This window comes from Lepidochelys kempii, chromosome 11 (genome assembly GCF_965140265.1).
Source record: "Lepidochelys kempii isolate rLepKem1 chromosome 11, rLepKem1.hap2, whole genome shotgun sequence".
NCBI lineage: Eukaryota > Metazoa > Chordata > Testudines > Cheloniidae > Lepidochelys > Lepidochelys kempii.
Window position 1 is genome coordinate 736,822 of NC_133266.1, and position 16,576 is coordinate 753,397.

Genomic DNA, 16,576 nt, shown 5'->3' on the forward strand with positions numbered 1-16,576 from the left:
AACAAGGGTTGCAGGATCTCATCACCAGCCACTCTTCAGTGCCCCCGAGAACTTCTGCTCTGACACCTTCCCGGTGGGCAGCCCCCCTCCTGGCTCAGGGTACAGCTGTGAAGCTGTACTTTGAATGGCTACCAAGCTCCACAAAGAAACTGGAGATATGCAGGTGTCTTCTTCACTTATGCTGGGGGGACGGTAAAGAGGGAAAGAACAGCGCCGTTTGCGTCCTCACTTCATTCCTCAGGCGTCAGGGCGTTTACACCAGCAGCGCGTCCATCGCCGACGAGAGCAGCGCTCTAGGGCAGCTACCCCACAGCGACGATGGGTCTTGTGGGAAGGGGGGCTGATCGCGGGGCACCCTGGTCTCTGCGCAGCCTCCTCTCCCCAAACACTGATCAGCGACAGGAGCTCAGCATTGCTCCAGGCAGGGGATCGAGCCATTGTCACCCGGCCAGAGGACACATGAGCTCTTGCCAAGCCAACAGGAAGGGGCGTTTCAAAGTTCCCGGGGCTTTACAGGGGAGGGGTGGATGCCTGTTTACCTGGCGTCAGAGCAGCGGAGCTGCTGGCAGGGGGTCACCTAGGCACCGTGGGAGATCCTCAGGAGGCTAAAAGCTCTGTAAAGAGGAAGGACGTGTCTTCACTTGCACATCACCGCAAAAGCAGCCCCGGCCAGAGCTGTCCGCCTCTCATGGAGCTGGTTTTCTGTTTGTGGTGAAACTGCCGAGTTTCACGGCAGAAGTCACTGGAAAGTGTAGACACTCCCGTGGCGTCTGCGCAAAAAGGAGACTTCTTCTGCTTTAAACGGCAAGCGTAGACAGGCCCTACGTCGACCGAACTCGCATCGGTGTACAGCCACCGCCGTAACTCCATCGCTCCCACGTGTCTACACCCCCTCCGTGCGTGGCGGGGCGCTCCTCCCCAGCGGCGCTCGCACCGACTGGGCTCTCAGCGGGGGGCGTGTGGGAAGGCCCCCGAAAGCCAGTAAAGGCAGCGTGAGCAGCGCAGCACCGCGAGGCGTCATTCCGCTGGCGGTAGCTGCCTTTGACCGAACCCCGCAGTGCAGGGCAGCCTCCGAACCCTGCCCAGCGCTGAACAGGAGCTCTGGGGAGCTCGAAAGCTGGTCTCTGCCCCCAGTGAACGGTATCACTGCCCCACGCCTCTCCACTCGTGGCGGGCTGGTGACTTTGGAAGTGACCCAGGAGGGACTTGCAATCGCCTGCAGCCCCGCCCCGAACTGACGTCACCGGACCTAGCTCGGACTGGCCCTGGCGGGATCCGAACTGCCCGGGCCAGGTCTGCACAGAGGTTTCAAAGACATAACTTTGCATTCAGAGTTGTGCGTGATCAGAGGACCGCAGACCAGCAGCCGCCATGACGGGCCCGGTGAGAACGGTGGGAGAACTCGACGGAGCACTTGATGATTGTGGACTTTAGAAGGAGATCCAGTACAAACACACAGCGTGAAAACACCCTGCCGGCCTGACCTGATCTGACGCAGCAGGAAGTGGGGAGGGTTGACCTGGGAATGTGGCAGGGGAGTTTCACTGGGGACGGGAGACCTGAGAGCCTGTCACCTGAGCCAGGAGGGGGAGGTAACACCTCTGCCCAGGAAACTGGACCAAGGCTGCAGGAGGGGGCCTGCTGGGGGGGTTGGTTTCAGTTTGGAGCCGGAACGCAGGGAACCCCAGGGCTGGGGTCTAAGCTCCCTGCTCCCCCAGAAGGACGTGACTGAGGGGTCCTGGTTGTACCCACAAGCTCTGTTTTGGACGGTGTCCCCGTTGTCCAACAGACCTTCCGTTTTACTGGTTGGCTGAGAGTCTCAGTGATTCCCAGGAAGAGGGGTGCAGGCCCCAGACTCCCCCACACTCCATGACACCTCCCCACTCCCTACTCTGTCACATCTCTCAAAAAGAAACCCCCGGATCACCCCATCTCCCTTCATCGCTCCAGTCACCAGCCCAGACTCCCCCACACTCTGTGACACCTGGGAAGAGACGACGCCGAGCCGTACAGCATGAAAACACCCTACCAGCCTGACACGGGAAGAGATGACTGTCATGGAGTCCCTGGGCGATGCTCTGGAACTGCTCCCCATGAAGCCAGGCAGGACTCTGGGGCAGTCGCCTTTCTGTGAGCAGCCTGTCTGCAGGACACACAGCTCCCCCGGCTCCACCTTCCTGGGTCTGACCTCGGAGCCTTCAGCCTCCTCTGCCCCTCCGTGCGCTTCCCACAGCGAGTCCGCCCAGGCGGGGTCCTGGGGAAGCCAGAGGGTCCTGCCCCCTAACTCCGCAGTCAGACGGGACTCTCAGCCAGCCAGTAAAACAGAAGGTTTGTTAGACGACAGGAACATGGTCTAACACAGAGCTTGTAGGTGCAGAGAACAGGACCCCTCAGCTGGGTCCATTTTGGGGGGCAGTGAGCCAGACAACCACGTCTGCCCTTCACTCCATGTCTCCAGCCAGCCCCAAACTGAAACTCCCTCCAGCCCCTCCTCCTCTGGGCTTTGTCCCTTTCCCAGGCCAGGAGGTCACCTGATTCCTTTGTTCTCCAACCCTTTAGCTCTCACCTTGCAGGGGGGAAGGGCCCAGGCCATCAGTGGCCAGGAAACAGGGTGTCGGCCATTCTCTGTGTCCAGACTTCTGCACACACCGGCCCTCTAGGGCTCTGCAGTGATCCTACACCCTTACCCCACCCCCTAGATACTTAAGAACTGCCTAGGGGAAACTGAGGCACCCCCACACTATTCAGAGGAAACATTAAGAACAGTCCCACTTCGTCACAACGACACCAAGCCGTACAGCGTGAAAACACCCTACCGGCCTGACCCGGGAAGAGACGAGCTGCAGGTTCATGCAGATTCAGAGTTCAGCACTACTTGGCCAGTGTGGATTATTTTTGGTATTCCAGAACAATAAGCCATGGACAACGGCCCACAATCCACTGCGGCAGAATTGAAGTCACTCTGATCCCATTTCTAACTGCACCCGTTCCCCACCAGCCGACGGAGAGGCTGAGAGCTCCACAGCCAGCAAAGAAAATCCGACAGCAGGAAGATCCATTCCTGGCTCCTCTGAGTTGCAGACCAACACCCAGCCCAGCAAACGATGGGCAGGCAACTCCGAGCTAGTGGCCACCGCTGGAAAAGAACCGATCTGCAAAGTGGCCAGACACGAAGGCAGCAGCCAAATCAAATGAAAGGGCAAAAAGACTCTACGGGGCTTTTACAGCAGACGCCCCTCAGCTAGAGAACCGCCAGGCCTAGACCCTGGGGACCCTGTTGGTGTCAAACTGGATGGAGAACAAGGACGGAGAACTCCAGCTGCCGGAACTCAGCTCCCGGATCATGTGATTGAGACCGACCGTGGAGGAAACCATCGACATCGACAGTTTGTGCCTCAGAAAGAACCATCCCCAGAGCAAACTCTCCAGACGCCCGGTGCAAAGGACGAAGACGACGGCTCACCGCTTCTTAACGGACCACAGCCCGTCCCTGCACCTAAGGGACGGCCCGATGGCCCAGCTGTCCTATGTCCGGGTCGTGCAATTAGAAACCGGTGCGGTTCCGAGACACGGCCCCGGCAGCGCCCGCTGGGAATGGCAGGAACGCAGGCCGTGAAGGGGGCGATGGAACGGGACGCTGAACTGGGTCACGGTGCTCAGCCGCTAGCTGGTGCTGTGTAAAGACCTTATTCAAGCTGACCTGGGCCAGGCCTGGCCGAGCGCTCCGGGATCCGCGCTGGCTACGGCTGGGGGGTAGCAGCGAGCTCCGGAGCCAGGCCAGAGCCGGGACAGGAGCACGACAGGCAGGCCCAGCACTAGCAGGAGCCGGCGCTCACGGCTGCCAGCGTCCGGGCCTGCAGCAGCACGTCCCTGTCCCCTGGCGGGCTAGGGAAGCACCCCCACCCCGAGCCCACCACTTCTAGGGACAGCTGGGTGGGCCCCCAGGCCGGACGCCGGGCGGCGGAGCAGACCATCGGCTGGTACTGACACATGGGCCCTAGGGAGATCCCCATGCCCCCTGCTCGTTCCCCTGGGACCTGTCACCCGGAGGGTCCCCGCGGGCAGCCAGGGGGAGGGGGTCAGGCCCCACGGCAGAGGGGCCGCCAGCCAGCTCTCACCTGTGGGAGGCGGTGGCCGGGCGCGGCTCCTCCACGTACAGCTCGGCCGAGCACTCCGCCTGGCCTTGCTCGTTGGCGGCACAGACCCCGTACTGCCCCTCGTCCTCGCTGTCCACATGCGCGATGACCAGCGACTGCAGCCCCCGCTCCCGCTGCAGCCGCACGTTCTCGCCTTCCTCCACCGGCTGGCCTGGAGCGGAGGGCAGAGAAATCCCCGTCAGCGCCCCCACGCCCCGGGGAGGGGAGGACTGGAGAAGGGGCAGAGGTCCGGCAGCCAGCTGCAGCCAGGGACAGCCCAGGGTGCCCAGCCCACCGGAAAGGGTGACTCCCAGCCAGAGCGGAGCCGGGAGCAGGGCGGGGGCGCCCGGGGCACAGCCAGGGTGGGAGGGTTGCTACCAAAGTGGGTCCAGGTGACGGTGGGCGTGGGGGTGCCGCTGATCTTGCAGTCGAAGCGCGCCGTCCGTCCCTTCACCACCGCCAGGTCCTCCAGCTTGCGGGTGAAGAGCGGCTGGATCGACGGGCGCACGGTCAGCCGGGCGCTGCAGGTCAGCTCCTCTGCAAGGCAGGACAGGGCAGGCCGTGAGCATCAGCCCAGACGCAGAAGGGGCGAGGGGCCGTGTGCCGGGCCGACGGACGTGTGTGGGAGGGGGCCCGCATGGCAGGGCGTGTGCTGCGTGTTGGGGGGAGGGGCTGCGGGGGTCTTGGGGGGATGCTTTGAGCCTGGGGGATCCTGCAGCAGCACCCAGTTCAGGAGGGGCTCAGGGCTCCCCTTGCCCCCGGGGCCTGAAACCAGGAGCCACTGGATGGGCTCAGTGCATGTTCTCCACTCCATGGGGGAGTGGTGGCTGGGGTGGGGGGGCTGGCTGCTGGGGGGCAGTGGCTGAGGTGCGGGGGTTAGTGGCTATGGGGCAGAGGCTGAGGTGGGGGGGCTGGTTGCTGGGGGGTTAGTGGCTGAGGTGCGGGGGTTAGTGGTTATGGGGCAGAGGCTGAGGTGGGGGGTCTGGCTGCTGAGGGGTTAGTGGCTGAGGTGTGGGGGTTAGTGGCTATGGGGCAGAGGCTGAGGTGGGGGGGCTGGTTGCTGGGGGGTTAGTGGCTGAGGTGCGGGGGTTAGTGGTTATGGGGCAGAGGCTGAGGTGGGGGGTCTGGCTGCTGAGGGGTTAGTGGCTGAGGTGCGGGGGTTAGTGGTTATGGGGCAGAGGCTGAGGTGGGGGGGCTGGTTGCTGGGGGGTTAGTGGCTGAGGTGCGGGGGTTAGTGGTTATGGGGCAGAGGCTGAGGTGGGGGGTCTGGCTGCTGAGGGGTTAGTGGCTGAGGTGTGGGGGTTAGTGGCTATGGGGCAGAGGCTGAGGTGGGGGGGCTGGTTGCTGGGGGGTTAGTGGCTGAGATGTGGGGGTTAGTGGCTATGGGGCAGAGGCTGAGGTGGGGGGGCTGGTTGCTGGGGGGTTAGTGGCTGAGATGTGGGGGTTAGTGGTTATGGGGCAGAGGCTGAGGTGGGGGGTCTGGCTGCTGAGGGGTTAGTGGCTGAGGTGTGGGGGTTAGTGGTTATGGGGCAGAGGCTGAGGTGGGGGGTCTGGCTGCTGAGGGGTTAGTGGCTGAGGTGTGGGGGTTAGTGGCTATGGGGCAGAGGCTGAGGTGGGGGGGCTGGTTGCTGGGGGGTTAGTGGCTGAGATGTGGGGGTTAGTGGCTATGGGGCAGAGGCTGAGGTGGGGGGGCTGGTTGCTGGGGGGTTAGTGGCTGAGGTGCAGGGGTTAGTGGCTATGGGGCAGAGGCTGAGGTGGGGGGGCTGGTTGCTGGGGGGCAGTGGCTGAGGTGGGGGGATTATTAGAATCAATTTGCACTAATTGTATCTGGGCCCCATCCCAGCAGAGGGAACGAAATCTCTGGGCTGAGAGCTATGGCCGCTGAGAGTTATGGCCACAGCCCTTTCCAGACCATGGATCACCCCATGCCCTTAGCCACGAAGGGCTGGCTGGGCCCTCGCTAGCCCTGTGGCCCATTCCTGCGCGGAGGCAGGGCTCTGTATTCCCTCGCCCAGCCCTGGCCGACGAGCGTCCGGCCTGCTCCCAAACCCTCCGATGACGGAGCCTCCACGGCCCCCCGGGCTTAACCGCCCTGAGAGCGAGGAAGATTTTCCCAATGTCCAGCCTGAGCTGGCCTGGCTGCAATTTAACCCCTGGCTCCTGGTCCTGTGCTCAGCGGCTGAGGAGAACAATTTATCACCCTCCTTTTTATAACGGCTTTTTATGGACTTGGAAACTGCTCTCGGGTCCCCGGGTCCCCCCCTCGGACTCTCCTCTCCAGACTCAACAAACCCACGTTTTTCAATCTAGATCTTCCAGCATTTTTGTTGCTCTTCTCTGGACTTGCTCCACTTTGTCCACGTCTTTCCTGCAATGTGGCGCCCAGAACTGGACGTAAGACTCCACTTGAGGCCTAATCAGCGCGGAGCAGAGCGGAAGAATTACGGCTCGTGTCCGGCTTACGACACTCATAGAATCATAGAATATCAGGGTTGGAAGGGACCCCAGAAGGTCATCTAGCCCAACCCCCTGCTTGAAGCAGGACCAATTCCCAGTTAAATCATCCCAGCCAGGGCTTTGTCAAGCCTGACCTTAAAAACCTCAAAGGAAGGAGATTCAACCACCTCCCTAGGTAACCCACTCCAGTGTTTCACCACCCTCTTAGTGAAAAAGTTTTTCCTAATATCCAACCTAAACCTCCCCCACTGCAACTTGAGACCATTACTCCTCGTCCTGTCCTCTTCCACCACTGAGAATAGTCTAGAACCATCCTCTCTGGAACCACCTCTCAGGTAGTTGAAAGCAGCTATCAAATCCCCCCTCATTCTTCTCTTCTGCAGACTAAACAATCCCAGCTCCCTCAGCCTCTCCTCATAAGTCATGTGTTCCAGTCCCCTAATCATTTTTGTTGCCCTTCGCTGGACTCTCTCCAATTTATCCACATCCTTCTTGTAGTGTGGGGCCCAAAACTGGACACAGTACTCCAGATGAGGCCTCACCAATGTCGAATAGAGGGGAACGATCACGTCCCACGATCTGCTCGCTATGCCCCTACTTATACATCCCAAAATGCCATTGGCCTTCTTGGCAACAAGGGCACACTGCTGGCTCATATCCAGCTTCTCGGCCACTGTCACCCCTAGGTCCTTTTCTGCAGAACTGCTGCCTAGCCATTCGGTCCCTAGTCTGTAGCTGTGCATTGGGTTCTTCCGTCCTAAGTGCAGGACCCTGCACTTATCCTTATTGAACCTCATCAGATTTCTTTTGGCCCAATCCTCTCATTTGTCTAGGTCCCTCTGTATCCTATCCCTCCCCTCCAGCGTATCTACCACTCCTCCCAGTTTAGTATCATCCGCAAATTTGCTGAGAGTGCAATCCACGCCATCTTCCAGATCATTTATGAAGATATTGAACAAAACCGGCCCCAGGACCGACCCTTGGGGCACTCCACTTGATACTGGCTGCCATCTAGACATGGAGCCATTGATCACTACCCGTTGAGCCCGACAATCTAGCCAACTTTCTACCCACCTTATAGTGCATTCATCCAGCCCATACTTCTTTAACTTGCTGACAAGAATACTGTGGGAGACCGTGTCAAAAGCTTTGCTAAAGTCAAGAAACAATACATCCACTGCTTTCCCTTCATCCACAGAACCAGTAATCTCATCATAAAAGGCGATTAGATTAGTCAGGCATGACCTTCCCTTGGTGAATCCATGCTGACTGTTCCTGATCACTTTCCTCTTGTGTAAGTGCTTCAGGATTGATTCTTTGAGGACCTGCTCCATGATTTTTCCGGGGATTAGCATGATTTCTCCTGCTAATACAGCCCAGAGTGACGCATGCTTTTTTTGCAACAGAGTTACACTGTTGACTCATATCTAGCTTGTGGTCGACTCTGACCCCCAGATCCCTTTCCGCAGTGCTCCTTCCTCTGCCATCATTGCTCATTGTGTGTGTGTCACCGATTGTTCCTTCCCAAGTGGAGGACTTGGCATTTGTCCTTTTTGAATTGAGTTCCCAGAAGTTACCTACTACAGGACAGGCCTAACAAAGAAAATAACAGAACACCACTAGCCGCCACCTTCAGCCCCCAACTAAAACCCCTCCAACGCATTATTAAGGATCTACAACCTATCCTAAAGGATGACCCAACACTCTCACAAATCTTGGGAGACAGGCCAGTCCTTGCCTACAGACAGCCCCCCAAACTGAAGCAAATACTCACCAACAACCACATACCACACAACAGAACCACTAACCCAGGAACTTATCCTTGCAACAAAACCCGTTGCCAATTGTGCCCACATATCTATTCAGGGGACACCATCACAGGGCCTAATAACATCAGCCACCCTATCAAAGGCTCGTTCACCTGCACATCCACCAATGTGATATATGCCATCATGTGCCAGCAATGCCCCTCTGCCATGTACATTGGTCAAACTGGACAGTCTCTACGTAAAAGAATAAATGGACACAAATCAGATGTCAAGAATTATAACATTCATAAACCAGTCGGAGAACACTTCAATCTCTCTGGTCACGCAATCACAGACATGAAGGTCGCTATCTTAAAACAAAAAAACTTCAAATCCAGACTCCAGCGAGAAACTGCTGAATTGGAATTCATTTGCAAATTGGATACTATTAATTTAGGCTTAAATAGAGACTGGGAGTGGCTAAGTCATTATGCAAGGTAGCCTGTTTCCTCTTGTTTTTTCCTACCCCCCCCCCCAGATGTTCTGGTTTAACTTGGATTTAAACTTGGAGAGTGGTCAGTTTGGATGAGCTATTACCAGCAGGAGAGTGAGTTTGTGTGTGTATGGGGGTGGGGGGGATGTGAGAACCTGGATTTGTGCAGGAAATAGCCCAACTTGATTGTCATGCACATTGTGTAAAGAGTTGTCACTTTGGATGGGCTATCACCAGCAGGAGAGTGAATTTGTGTGGGGGGGTGGAGGGTGAGAAAACCTGGATTTGTGCTGGAAATGGCCCACCTGTTGATCACTTTAGATAAGCTATTACCAGCAGGACAGTGGGGTGGGAGGAGGTATTGTTTCATATTCTCTGTGTATATATAAAGTCTGCTGCAGTTTCCACGATATGCATCCGATGAAGTGAGCTGTAGCTCACGAAAGCTCATGCTCTAATAAATTGGTTAGTCTCTAAGGTGCCACAAGTCCTCCTTTTCTTTTTGCGAATACAGACTAACACGGCTGCTACTCTGAATCCTATTTACTGCAGACCATTTCTCCAGTTTGTCCAGATCATTTTGAATTTCAATCCTATCCCCAAAGCACTTGCAACCCCTCCCAGCTTGGTGTCATCCGCAAACGTTATAAATGTCCTCTCTGTGCCATTATCTACATCACTGATGAAGAGACTGAACAGAACCGGACCCAGAACTGATCCCTGCGGGACCCCACTCGTGATGCCCATCCAGCCTGACTGTGACCACTGGTAACTACTCTCTGGGAACGGTTTTCCTACCAGTTTTGCACCCACCTTATAGTAGCTCCATCTAGGCTGCGTTTCCCAGTTTGTTTATGAGAAGGTCATGGGGGACAGTGTCAAAAGCCTTACTAAAGTCAAGATAGACCATGTCTACCCCTTCCTCCCATCCACAGGGCTTGTTACCCTGTCAAAGCAAGCTATCAGGTTGGTTTGACACGATTTGTTCTTGACAAATCCATGCTGACTGTTACTTATCACCTGGTTATCGTCTAGGTGCTTTCAGATTGTTTGCTTAATGATTTGCTCCATTAACTTTCCAGGTACAGAAGTTAAGGTGACTGGTCTGTAATTCCCCGGGTTGTCCTTATTTCTCTTTTTATAGCTAGGTGCTATATTTGCCCTTTTCCTGTTCTCAGGTATCTCTCCCGTCCTCCAAGAGCTCTCAGAGATAATCGCTAATGGCTCAGAGATCTCTTCCGTCTGTTCCTTTAGTATTCTGGGATGCATTTCATCAGGCCCTGCCAACTTGAAGACATCAAACTTGTCTAATTCTTTTACCTCCTCCTTTTCCTAGCCTCAGATCCTACTTGCCCAATGCTGAAATGCAGCCACCTCCAGGGTGGGAGGCAGCTGCTCTTAGACCGTCCGGCCTTTGTGTCAGATGCCCAAGGAACCGGGCCCTGCACCCCTTTGTCCTGAGGCAGAGATGGGGCCCAGGGAAGGACAGGTGTGGGGGGAGGAGTGCCGGGGCCCTTGGCACCCACAGACACACTCAGCTGAGGACACAGGCCCTTGGACTGCACTGCCCCTTACACGGCCCTAGTGGGGGCTGCTGCCTGCTCTGCTGGGTGACAGCGGGGCAGCTCAGCCCCCCAACACACCCGTGTCCCGACCCCCATCACTGAAGGGAGCAGCAGAGTAGCGGCTGCTCCTGGGAGCCAGGCCAAGCCCTGAGCCTGCCTCAGCACCAGCCCAACTGGCCCCAGGCCTGGGCCACACTCAGCTCCCGGCCCCCAGGAGCAAGGGACAGTGGAAGGGCAGGCCCCGCCCAGGCAGGTCCCTCCCCACAGCATCAGCCTGTAACTGGGGGTGGGGTTCCCAGCAGTCCCTGGCCGGGGCCTAGGGCAGAGATCCCAGAGCTGGGGCCACCCCGGGCCTAGCAGAGGTGCAGTGACTGGCGAGTGGCGCCCAGAGGGTCCCCATGGGCGGTCTGGTCCCTCGGGGCTACCAGGAGGCGGGGCCTGCCGGGCCAGGCACAGGGCGCCCCCCCGGGGCAGTGATGACCCCGCACGCCGGCTGCGGAGCCCCTTACCCTTGGCCGTGCTCAGCTTGCACGTGTAGATGCCGCTGTCGTCCTCGTGCACGGAGGTGAGCAGCAGCTTGCACTTGTGCCCGTCAAAATGCATCTTGCACTTGAGGAGGGCGGGCTGCAGCAGCCGCCCCCGCGAGAGCCAGTCCACGTCCAGGTCCGGCGGGCCCGTCACCAGGCACTCGAAGAGCACCAGCTCCCCAGCCCCGACCGTCACGTCCTGCAGCGGGGTCACCACGGCCAGAGCCTGGCTCGCGGGGTGTGCTGGGGAGAGAGAAACGCACCTGAGCCACTGAACGGCAACGACAGAGGGGGCAGGGAACGGGGGGTGGGCAGTGCCACCCAGGGACACGCAGGGAACGGGGGGTGGGCAGTGCCACCCAGGGACACACAGGGAACGGGGGGTGGGCAGTGCCACCCAGGGACACGCAGGGAATGGGGGGTGGGCAGGGCTCCCTGGGACATGCAGGGAATAGGAGAGGGGCAGGGTGCTCGGGAAAGCGGGGGGCAGGACCCTTGGGACATGTTGGGAATGGGGTCAGGGCCCCCCCGGGGACATGCCGGGAGCGGGGGGACAGGCCCCGAAGGGCCCTGTGGAAGGGGGTGCAGGATGCATGGCACCCCAGGACACTGAGAAGGCGGCAGAGGGCAGAGGATGACAAGTGCAGGAGGATCTGATGGGGTTGGGGCTCTGTGCCTTGAACAAACCACACAGCACTTTACCAAACACACTTTATTAGAGCTACAAAAAAGTCCCAGCCCCCAGCCCCAGCTCCCTGGGGCCGCTCCCCACACTGGGAGCACCCAGGCCTGGGGACCCCTGGGTGCGGCAGTGGGCCCTGCCGGCACAGTGCATTGGGGGAGCCGTTTGTGCTACTTCACAGCCTGGGCCCGATGCTGGCTGGGCAGAGGCTGCCGGGGGTGCTCTCCGGGTAGGGGTGGGGGGCAGTGGGTCTCCTGCCCCTGCCCCCAGGCATGTTTGTTCCCAAGCTGCCCAGTGTCCAGGGTTTCCCCGTCCCTTCTGCCCGGCCCAGGGCTGGCACCGTCTCTGCAGAGAGGCTCCCTGCTCCTTGGCAGTGCTGAAGAGGAGCAGCAGGACACACAGACGTGGACACACGGACAGACTGAGAGACAGACAGCATCACGCAGCCACCACGGCCCGGCTTGCAGATGCTGGGCGCGGCCCAGCTGGGCCTGCAGCGCCCCCTGGCCCCGGCACTGTGCTATGCCCAACTGGCCCCGCCCATGCCCCACGGCTCCGCCTTGGTTCTGCCTCCCCCGCCGGCCAGCAAGACCCACAGCCGCTAGTCCACGCGTTAGCCTTGGAGCCCAGAGTCCAGGAGGTGGCGGCGGGTCGGGGGCCAGGCCCGGGGCGCCAGGCCCTGCCCCTTGGTCACTCCGTCCCTTTTGGAGCAGAAGGCAAGAACGCAAGGCGAGGTCCGGTGCCTAAGAGGTGGGCGCTAAAGAGCCCCGAGGCCGTGGCTCTGTGGGACGCGCCCCCTTATCGCACTCCCCCTGTGTACAGACAAAAACCGCAGTCAGCAAGCAGCAGGGTTAGTGCAGCCGAGACGGGCACAGGACGCGGGCACAGGACGCGGGCACAGGACGCGGGCACACATGACATCCCTGCCTGCAAAGGGGCTGGGCGACTGGGCTGGGGCCTGGCCTGGGACAGCAGGGTTCTCGGCTGCCCCAGCAGGACGGGGGCCCAGGAGCCGCCCCGGGACCCAGCAGGACGGGGGCCCAGGAGCCACCCTGGAGGTCTGGCAGCCCAGCCCGGCCGTCGGCTCGTAACTAAACTCCACCCCAGCAGGCGTCGACCAGGCTCCGTCTCGCCTGGAGCTGCCCTGTGACCCCCATGCGGGCTGGGAACACCCCAACAGCGTCCGTGCCAGGCGGGAGGCCTGGGCCCAAGCCCTGCTGCTGGGCTCCCGCTGCCCGTTTGCCGTCTGTAAGGGGGCAGCAGCTGGCGTGGCCGGGAGGTGCCAGGTCTCATAGGGATCGGTGGCCACAGCATCCCGCAGGGCGCTGTGGGGGCAGCGAAGGAAACGCACCAGAGCGGCAGGGCCAAGAGCCCCCACCACGCTCAGGCCAGCAAGGCCCAGCGAGCCACGGGCGTGGCCCAGGCCACCCTGCGCATGGCAAGGCGCACGGGGACAGGGGGGTCAAACCTGGCTGAGATGGAGCCGCCCAGGTGCTCATGGGCACAGCCCTCCTCCCAGGAGGAGCACCACGAAACTCCTGCAGCAGGGACCAAAGCCCAGGACACCAGGCACCCTGGCACTACAGTGCAGGCAGGGACTGAGGGAACCAGCAGAACCGTACAGGGGAGCCAGGGCTGGGACAGGAGGGGGCTGCGGGTCAGGAGTGAGGGGCACCGGCAGAGCTGGGGGGAGCCAGGGCTGGGACAGGAGGGGGCTGCGGGTCAGGAGTGAGGGGCACCGGCAGAGCTGGGGGGAGCCAGGGCTGGGACAGGAGGGGGCTGCGGGTCGGCAGTGAGGGGCACCGGCAGAGCTGGGGGGAGCCCAGGGCTGGCACAGGAGGGGGCTGCGGGTCAGGAGTGAGGGGCACCGGCAGAGCTGGGGGGAGCCCAGGGCTGGGACAGGAGGGGGCTGTGGGGTCGGGATTGAGGGGCACCGGCAGAGCTGGGGGGAGCCCAGGGCTGGCACAGGAGGGGGCTGTGGGGTCGGGATTGAGGGGCACAGGCAGGGCTGTGGATGGGGAGCCCAGGGCTGGGACAGGAAGGGGCTGCGGATCAGGAGTGAGGGGCACCGGCAGAGCTGGGGGGAGCCCAGGGCTGGGACAGGAAGGGGCTGCGGATCAGGAGTGAGGGGCACCGGCAGAGCTGGGGGGAGCCCAGGGCTGGGACAGGAGGGGGCTGTGGGGTCCGGATTGAGGGGCACAGGCAGGGCTGTGGATGGGGAGCCCAGGGCTGGGGTTGCAGGGGGCTGCGGGTCAGGAGTGAGGGGCACCGGCAGAGCTGGGGGGCAGGGCTGGGCTGGGGCAGAACGGTGGGAATAGGGGTCAGGACAGATCTGACTTTTCTCTCGGTTCTCCAGAGCAGTTTCTCCACCGGCAATGGGATCCAACGCTCCAGCCCCCGCGAGCCTCCAGTGACCCCCCCGCCCCGCCAGCGTCTGGGGCCACGCTGGGGATGGGCGCGTGGACCAGTCGCTGGGCCCAGGCTCCAGCCCCTTCAGGGCCGGGGCCACTGCAGAGCCGGGCAGCCGTGCCTCACCCTGTCCTGGGAGCAGCTCCTCTCGGGGGGCCCCCCCGGCCTCCCGCAGCCCAGCGAGCAGGGGCGCGGCCAGGCCCGGGCGTTACCTCGGACCTGCAGCTTGGCCTCGCACTGCTTGGTGCCGTACTCGTTGATGGCTTTGCAGGCGTAGAAGCCGGCGTCCGCGCGCTCAGCCGCCAGGATGTGCAGGGTGGAGGTGCCGCCCGCCCCCTCCACCACGGAGAGCCGACGCCCCAGCTTCACCGGCTGCCGGTTCCTCAGCCTGCGGGGGGGCACAGTCAGAGCCTGCCCCCACCTGGTGGGAGCCAGCTCCCATGCTGCCCGCGGGCGCGTCCCACCTGGCACTGGCCGAACCCAGGGCTCTCACCCGCCTCCTGCCTCACCAGCCCCAAACCCGGCCTCTGCTCCTGCCCTGGGGCCGGATGGGAGCCGGGGACCCTAGAGGAGACAGGTCCTGTGCCCCATTCCCTGGCCCCCCTGAGCCAGCCAGCCCCTGCCCTGTGCCCCATTCCCTGGGCCCCCTGAGCCAGCCAGCCCCTGCCCTGTGCCCCATTCCCTGGCCCCCCTGAGCCAGCCAGCCCCTGCCCTGTGCCCCATTCCCTGGGCCCCCTGAGCCAGCCAGCCCCTGCCCTGTGCCCCATTCCCTGGGCCCCCTGAGCCAGCCAGCCCCTGCCCTGTGCCCCATTCCCTGGGCCCCCTGAGCCAGCCAGCCCCTGCCCTGTGCCCCATTCCCTGGCCCCCCTGAGCCAGCCAGCCCCTGCCCTGTGCCCCATTCCCTGGGCCCCCTGAGCCAGCCAGCCCCTGCCCTGGGGCCGGGTGGGAGCCAGAGCCCCCTAGAGGGAACAGGCCCCATGTCCCATTTCCCACCCCCCTGAGCCAGCCCACCCCAGCCCCGTGCCCCATTCCCATTCAGGCTGTTGCCATCCCGTTGCAGGAGCGTTCCTGCAGTAACACGAACAGCACCAGGGCCCAGGACTCCCTCCCATGGCCGGGGAGCCCGCGCTGGAGGACTCACCAGTAGATGATGGGTTTGGGTTCGCCCCGGACCCGGGTGCTCATGCTGACGTCCTGCCCCTCCAGCACTGACTGGTCACTCAGAGCCAGCTGGGGTGGGAAGCACATGAGAGCAGGGGGTCAGACAGCGAGCGCCAAGCCGCCCGCGGGGACCAGAGCAGGGAGTGAGGGTCACCCCAGCACGGCAAGACCAGCCAACAGGAGGAGGTGCCCAAGGTGGGAGCTGCTGTCACAGAGCCCCATGGGGCAGGGGCTTGTGGGCCTCACGATGCCCCGGCAGACACCCCAATGCTAGTCAGGGCAGCCCAGGCTGTGTCCAGGCTCCAGGAGAGGCAAACCCCTGCCCAGTAACCCCGGGGCACCAGGACCTGGCGGCAGACAGGAAGGGCCCCCCCACCCCAGGACCCACCCCCTCACCTCAAAGGTGGGGGCAGCCTTGAAGTTGGTCTCCACGGGGCTGCAGGATGCGCCAAGGTTGACTTTGTGCTGCAGCTTCCCAGCCAGCCAGTGCTGGGGGGTCCCGGACGCTGGGAATTCCTCCAGGGGGCTCAGGTACTCCTCGTCCGACGTGATGGGGCTGGCCAGGGCCAGGGGGGGCAGCAGGGGCCCCTGGCTCTCCGCAGGGGGCGCTGGCTCAGGAGAGAGCAGGTAGTAAGGCTGGTTAAGGGTGCCAGGTTGTGACGAAGTGGGACTGTTCTTAATGTTTCCTCTGAATAGTGTGGGGGTGCCTCAGTTTCCCCTAGGCAGTTCTTAAGTATCTAGGGGGTGGGGTAAGGGTGTATGACCGTTGCAGAGCCCTGGAGAGCAGGTGTGTGCAGGGGTCTGGACACAGAGAATGGCCGACACCCTGTTTCCTGGCCACTGATGGCCTGGGCCCTTCCCCCCTGCAAGGTGAGAGCTGAAGGGTTGGAGAACAAAGGAATCCGGTGCCCAGGAAAGGGACAAAGCCCAGAGGAGGAGGGGCTGGAGGGAGTTTCAGTTTGGGGCTGGCTGGAGACATGGAGTGAAGGGCAGACGGGGTTGTCTGGCTCACTGCCCCCCAAAATGGACCCAGCTGAGGGGTCCTGTTCTCTGCACCTGCAAGCTCTGTGTTAGACCATGTTCCTGTCGTCTAATAAATCCGATGAAGTGAGCCGTAGCTCACGAAAGCTCATGCTCAAATAAATTGGTTAGTCTCTAAGGTGCCACAACTCCTCCTGTTCTTTTTGTCAGGTTTCAGAGGAACAGCCGTGTTAGTCTGTATTCGCAAAAAGAAAAGGAGTACTTGTGGCACCTTAGAGACTAACCAATTTATTTGAGCATGAGCTTTCGTGAGCTACAGCTCACTTCATCAGATGTTTACCGTGTGTAAATGTTTTGTGTTTTGTGTGTCCTGCAGACAGGCTGCTCCCAGAGAGGAGACTTCCGCAGAGTCGTAGG

General features: G+C 61.2%; 1 protein-coding gene across 1 annotated transcript in view; it reads right to left on the reverse strand.

The window, feature by feature from the left end:
• The window catches only part of SPEG (striated muscle enriched protein kinase), a 96,774-nt gene that overhangs the window by 50,155 nt on the left and 30,043 nt on the right, over positions 1-16,576 (reverse strand). The window contains exons 9-14 of the mRNA XM_073304821.1: positions 15,575-15,786; positions 15,159-15,247; positions 14,230-14,405; positions 10,909-11,169; positions 4,515-4,673; positions 4,119-4,308 (exon numbers count right to left, since the gene is read on the reverse strand). Coding sequence (XP_073160922.1) covers positions 4,119-4,308; positions 4,515-4,673; positions 10,909-11,169; positions 14,230-14,405; positions 15,159-15,247; positions 15,575-15,786 — 1,087 coding nt within the window. The remainder of the gene's footprint in view (positions 1-4,118; positions 4,309-4,514; positions 4,674-10,908; positions 11,170-14,229; positions 14,406-15,158; positions 15,248-15,574; positions 15,787-16,576) is intronic.